Source organism: Rosa chinensis, chromosome 6, assembly GCF_002994745.2.
Source record: "Rosa chinensis cultivar Old Blush chromosome 6, RchiOBHm-V2, whole genome shotgun sequence".
Taxonomy (NCBI): domain Eukaryota; kingdom Viridiplantae; phylum Streptophyta; class Magnoliopsida; order Rosales; family Rosaceae; genus Rosa; species Rosa chinensis.
The window spans coordinates 16332719-16338463 of record NC_037093.1 but is presented as its reverse complement, the minus strand read 5'-3'; the positions used below and the strand labels follow the sequence as shown (position 1 = coordinate 16338463).

The following is a 5745-nucleotide window of genomic DNA, read 5'->3' as shown; positions in this document are numbered from 1 at the left end:
TTAGCCACAACTTTGGAAGCAATCTTGTACAACACATAGAGCTATGAGTCTCAAATGTGACATAGTTGTCACCTCCTTGACTTTTGGGATTAACACGACATGAGTAAAGTTCAAATCTGGGAGCATCTCCATCCTTCTCAACATCGAGATGACCGCATTGCTAATCTCCTGCCCTACCAAATCCCAATATTTCTGAAAGAAAAACGGAGACATGCCATCAGGCCCCGGTGCCTTAGAAGGATGCATTTGGAAAAGCGCTTCACGGACATCCTCTGTGGTATCAGGGGCCAACAGAGAAGCATTCATAGACACTGTATTTCTAGGTGAGATGGCCTGGAGTACAGTATCCTGAGCTACCAAATTAGAGGGTTGGGAGCTAAAAACTGACTGAAAATATTCCAAAACAACTTTCTCTATCCCTGGAGAAAACTCCTGCCATGTACCCTCCTGGTCAAAGAGCCCTTTAATGCTATTCTTCTGACGACGATTAGAAGCTCGTTTATGAAAGTATCTTGTATTTCTATTTCCTTCCTTAAGCCAAATAGCTCTTGATCGTTGGTGCTAGTAAGTTTCATCAATAGACATTAACTCATGTAGCTTTTTAGACAGCTGCAACTTGGCCTCGTGGTCAGCCGGGTCAAAAGTTTTCTGCAACAAGTCTTTGAGCTGTGACCGAATCACGTCCACTTCAATCCTACGGCTTTGAAACACTGTCCGATCCCAGGCAAGTAGCTGTTGGCCAACCCCCTTAATTTTTCGATATATATGCAGCATAGGATCCCGGTAGAAGGTACATTCCAGGCTTCCTCTACCTTATGAGAAAAACCGTCATGGGTGCACCACATCTCCTCAAACCGGAACTGTCTTCTCCGTCGCTCATGCCCCGGTGGAACACAGCGTACTTCTAGTAATAGAGGAACATGGTTAGACCGGCTAGGATGCAAATGTACGACTCTCGAAAAACTGAAAGCAGCCCACCACGTCGAGGAAGCAGTGCATCTGTCCAGCCTTTCTTTCGTCCTAGAATCACACCAAGTATACGACCCTCCAGCAGCCCCCATGTCTTCCAAATGATAGTTTGTCAATGCTTGACGGAAGGCCTGCATCTGCCCCAGATTCCAAAGCCTTCCACCTGATTTCTCCCCCAACTCCAAAATCTCATTAAAATCCCCTGCAACAACCCACCTCTCTAGCGGATCCCCGGCTAAGGACCTAAGCAAATCCCACGAGTTATGATGCCGCTTGGTCTCCGGGTGTCCGTAGAAACTGGTGAAACGCCATTCCACTTGGTCTGGACCCTTCACAATCGCATCAATGAAGTAGCGATCAACCATTCTGACATTGACGGAGATAGAGGCATCCCACAACAAAGCCAACCCGCCTGCTCTGTCAACACGATCGAAGTGAGCAATCTGAGAAAGGCCAGTCGATTTTAAGAGCGACTGGTGCTGCAGTTTTGTGCAGTGAGTCTCGCTGAGAAAAACCAAAGAAGCCTTGTGCTTTTGTATCAACGACTTGAGGGCATAACGAGTTCTGTTATTTACTATCACTTGATAGTTCCAAATCAGGCAGTTCATGATGACGGGAACAAGGTGACAATCACCCGCTGAAGCCGGCAAACGGCACTGCAGAAAACCCTAGGAACCGGAGGCGCAAACCCTAGGTCCGAAAAGTACTCCCTACCAAACCAAATAGTATTGAACAGGCATCCTAGCCAATGCCCTCTTATCACTTCGGTATGCTGCTATATTTACCACAAATCACAGCAGTATTAAAACTTTTTTTATTTTATTTTTAATCAATAATGAAATTTCATCAAGCCACAGCGGCAAGCAACGAAGAGCAGATACAACAGAACAGAAGCTGGATAAGAGACCGAGAACAGCACAAAAGCAAATGAGGCAATAGCCTCACTCCTAAGTCCTAACTACAAGTAGGCCCTGGAAGACCATCATTCCTTAAAATAGAAATCAAAGAGGTTGGAGGCCTGTCGGCCCAATCCTGAGAGCACAACCTCAACTTAGCAAGCTTCACCGCGGCATCTGCAACACGGTTTGCTTCACGATCAGTGGGGAGATTCTCCAATTTGGGTTGTCAAGAGCAAGTAAGACCGCCTGGCAGTCTCCTTCTAAGATGATATTCTGGAGCTTCAAATACGCAGCTAGCTGAAGACCTTTCACCACTGCTTCAGCTTCAGATTTCATTGCAGAATTGCGAATTTCATGATTCTAGCTCCGGCCAAAGAGTGGCCCCTGTGATTCCTGATAATAACCCCGATACCGCTATTATGATTGTTCTTATCCCAGGCTTCATCCACGGCAGTATTACCATACATTAGGATTCCGGCATCTATTTTCCTCAATGGATGAGTCTAGTTTTCTTGGTCTATTGCATACAGATTAGCGTAAATTCATTCTTCTTTTCTATTGGTCTTTGTAGGAATCCGATGAAGATACTGATCCCAACAATTAACGATGGTGCATTGAAAATCACCACCAGGAACCAACTATTCGTATGTCAAAATAGAGTATTGAAATTTAAAAGTGGAGATTTACTCAAGTCCATGAAGACGAAGCACCACCACCTTACCTGCACAAGCTTGACTTTAAAAAGGTCAGTAATTCTATCCTTCATCATTCCATTATTTGAAGTAGCTGGTTTTACATTCAACAATGTGCTGCTTTCTTTTTTTTAAGAACACATACTACAAGAAATATAGAAAACTGAGAAAGTGGTGTCCCAATTGTCGTTTTTGTTTACTAATTTGCTTGCCTACATTTCAAAATATTAATCACTATCTACACAAAATGGATTTGTTGCTTTGAATATTATTTGTCCTACAATAGAACAAATGCATCTAATATTTGCTTGTACTCTGTATATGGCCATATCAAAGATGCAGATGCTATTGGTCATAATTGGTCCTCTACTGGACCTTTGTACTTGTATTGTAATAATGTGTTACTAGTCCTGAACTATGATAAAATCTAAGACTACTTAATTTCAATCAAGATTCTCTAAGACAGGAAACTGAGTGATGATGGTGATTAGAGAGTTCTGAAGTATATTGAAACTCAGATCTCTAATTACTTAATGAGTTAATGAAATAATGATCTAAATTTGTCGAGAATTGAAGGACTATATATTCGTGTTATTGAGCTCTTCTAAAGGTTATGTAAATTATGAAGAAGATTGAGGTGCTTGTTGATTTACATGAGGCAATAATTTTTCACTCCATCACCAACCGTAGACATGAACAAATTTTCTGCGAAAATAAACCACATTTTATGGGCTATATATCCATTCTTTACAGCATGCTATTCCCTCATCCATATTAATTACCAGATGTGCATATGTTCTTTAAGGGTTGAAAGCAGTTTATTACACCATGCTTTGCACCATCCATATGTCAAATACTACAGCACAAAATGTGGATAAGTTACAGATGTCCAGAAGGATTATTACACAAACCTCATTCAAGTAGCATCGTCATCTTGAGGCATACTAATCAGTGTGCAAGTAAAATGGGATAGGAAAAATGAAACCCATACTCAGTATCTGTGTGGTTTCAAAAAGATAGAAATGGAACCCATACTCGGTATCTCAATGATTTCAAAAGGATTTTTATGTGTCCCTAGATATATATACTGACATGTGTAAACAAAAGGCAAACGATTGGATTTTGATATGTTTTAACGTTTGCAGGGACATCGTTGTGCTATATATAAATCATATTGCCCCCGGTGGCTTATTGCAATGGAGGTAATAATGTATCTTTGATTTTCAGATTTATGCATATCATGCAAGACACTTGAATGAAGAAGCTCTGTTGTTGAGTGTGAAAGCATTTGAACCATTGTTCTTGACCTTTCCTTTTTCTAAGACTTGCACTTTAGTTACCCTCTTTAGAAGTCTGGACTGAGCCCTGTACAGTTACTGGTTAAGGAATGCTCGGTGGTTGCCTGCCGAGCCCTCCACAACAACTTAAGGTCCAGTAGGAAATTAGTACAGAATACTATGAAGTGTAATTGGTAGCCAGCCTCTAAAGGCTATGAAGAGGGTTCATTAATCAACCACTGAATATGCTAAACAGTGTTTGAATTATATATATAAGGTTCTAACTTTATAGGGGAAGTTTTTGTCATTATCATAATTAGTTAGATGCTTAAACACACTGTTTGTGTAGCTACTTCTCTTATATTGTGTACTAGAATCTTCCTAATTCAATTTCGTTGTACTAAACATGATATATATTCCAAGACTAACTTGCCTTGAATATTTTGACCTTTCTTTAATAATTATCTTAGTTCTTTCCTAATATGACACTTTTCTTTTGTATATAACAGTATAAACCCCATTAGGACTTCTCTCTACATTCCTCAGTAGATGAATTTGTATAGTTGATCTTTGCACAAACGTTTGATTTGTCCACATTAGTTCCTCTTTTGTTTTCTGAAGCTGTTTATTTCTTAATTTCTCTGGTTGGCAGATTTGAGTTTATGGGAACAATATGGAGTCGTTTCTTACTGCTATGGTGGTTTTGGAGGACAGGACAGCTAGCTGAACATCATTTCATTGATGACTGCGGATCATTGTGTCAAACTCTGAGGGAAAAATATGAACTTTGGGTGAGGTATATATATAGTAGGAAACAGCTAGCTAGTATGTTGATAATTGTCTAAATTCCCTGTCGCTAATTTCATGCATGCACTACCGTAATGTTTACTCATCTAGTCATCTGACATGGAATGCATTCCTACAGTTCGAGAGGATACATGCAAGATTGGCTGTCCCACTGTCTGTGCGGCTGCTGAAATTACAGAGTAAATCTCAGCCCTCATCAGCTAATACCAAATGTCATGTGTGGATACAGTAACTCCATTTGTTGGAAATTAGTTTATGTGTCGCGTCTACTGCTGCCTTCTTAGAAGATGAGTCAGTTTCAAGTCTTTATGGCAGCGTTGTGGTGTTGCCTCACATGCTGCATGGTGCACCTAATAATGCCACGACAACAGGACGCAAACCTCTCTACAGAGGTAGCGGTTCGTGATCGAAGATAGCGTCTTCTCAGAAAGGTTTGGTGACTGGTCAATCAGCAGTCATGAAAGATGATGATGAAGACCTTGAAAGTGGAAAACCAGTTGCATTCCCTTCAGAGAATAATCTCAAAGTTGTTTTCTGGTCTCAGTGTCTGATGACTAAACTTTCCTGCTGCCTTCCATTCTTGGTGACTCGCATGGTATTCCTGACTGTCTTGGCTTCTTGATGCTTGTTCTGATGGATGAATTGTTACTCACTTTGGTGATTCAGGGATGCTTGTTGCTCAATTTTTTTGCTATGTCTTCGACTTACTCGCTATAGATTTTGTCTTTCTAATTTGATCAGCTGCATTTGTTTTTGTTTTTGTTTTTGTTTAAAACTGCATGTTTATAGTTCTCTTCAACAGAGATGCATTAATATACTCTTTGCAATACACCATCTCCCCACGGCCATAAAAACAAGGGCCCTTGAAGAATGGTTGAGAAAGTCTTGTGTTCTTGCTACTCACAATAGAAATTGAAGTTTTTATTGCTCAAGGTTTCTGCCTGTATTTTGCGGTTCAGATAGTAAGACAAATAATTTCTGACCACTTTATAAAGTCTAAGATAGATCTGGTATAGCCGTCATGCTCTAGTCAAAATGATCTCCACCGGCGTGACTTCATAAGTTTTAGGTACGTCACCTACCAGAACCACTATGCTCACC

At 40.5% G+C, this 5745-nt stretch overlaps 2 protein-coding genes across 7 annotated transcripts; one reads left to right on the top strand and one right to left on the bottom strand.

Annotated features, from left to right (window-relative positions):
* Positions 1-1577, bottom strand: LOC112170923. Its single transcript, XM_024308190.1, has 2 exons — positions 813-1577; positions 1-561 (listed from the first exon to the last, which is right to left on the bottom strand). The coding sequence occupies exons 1-2, from the start codon at positions 1575-1577 to the stop codon at positions 1-3; spliced, it is 1326 nt and encodes a 441-aa protein (XP_024163958.1).
* A 255-nt stretch (positions 1578-1832) lies between these two features.
* On the top strand, positions 1833-5498 carry LOC112171900. 6 transcript variants are annotated; one of them, XM_040508239.1, is made up of 5 exons: positions 1833-2104; positions 2440-2613; positions 3706-3762; positions 4490-4628; positions 4763-5498. In XM_040508239.1, exons 2-5 carry the CDS (start codon positions 2447-2449, stop codon positions 4874-4876), a joined length of 477 nt encoding a protein of 158 aa, XP_040364173.1. In that variant the 5' UTR covers positions 1833-2104; positions 2440-2446; the 3' UTR covers positions 4877-5498. The 6 variants fall into 6 exon arrangements, 3 of the variants coding, with proteins under 3 accessions (XP_040364173.1, XP_024164798.1, XP_024164799.1); XR_002925136.2 differs by having other exon boundaries at positions 1833-2613; positions 4552-4628; XR_002925135.2 differs by having other exon boundaries at positions 1833-2613; positions 4552-4633.
* Positions 5499-5745: the final 247 nt, after the last annotated feature.

Bases quoted from the DNA above. Each gene is read 5' to 3' on its own strand.
- LOC112170923 (XM_024308190.1), bottom strand. From the start codon at position 1,577: ATGAACTGCCTGATTTGGAACTATCAAGTGATAGTAAATAACAGAACT. The intron at 562-812 runs GTAGAGGAAGCC...GAAACTTACTAG, and splicing joins ATGACGGTTTTTCTCATAAG to CACCAACGATCAAGAGCTAT.
- LOC112171900 (XM_024309030.2), top strand. From the start codon at position 2,366: ATGAGTCTAGTTTTCTTGGTCTATTGCATACAGATTAGCGTAAATTCA. The intron at 3,763-4,489 runs GTAATAATGTAT...TCTGGTTGGCAG, and splicing joins GGTGGCTTATTGCAATGGAG to ATTTGAGTTTATGGGAACAA. The intron at 4,629-4,762 runs GTGAGGTATATA...GCATTCCTACAG, and splicing joins GGGAAAAATATGAACTTTGG to TTCGAGAGGATACATGCAAG.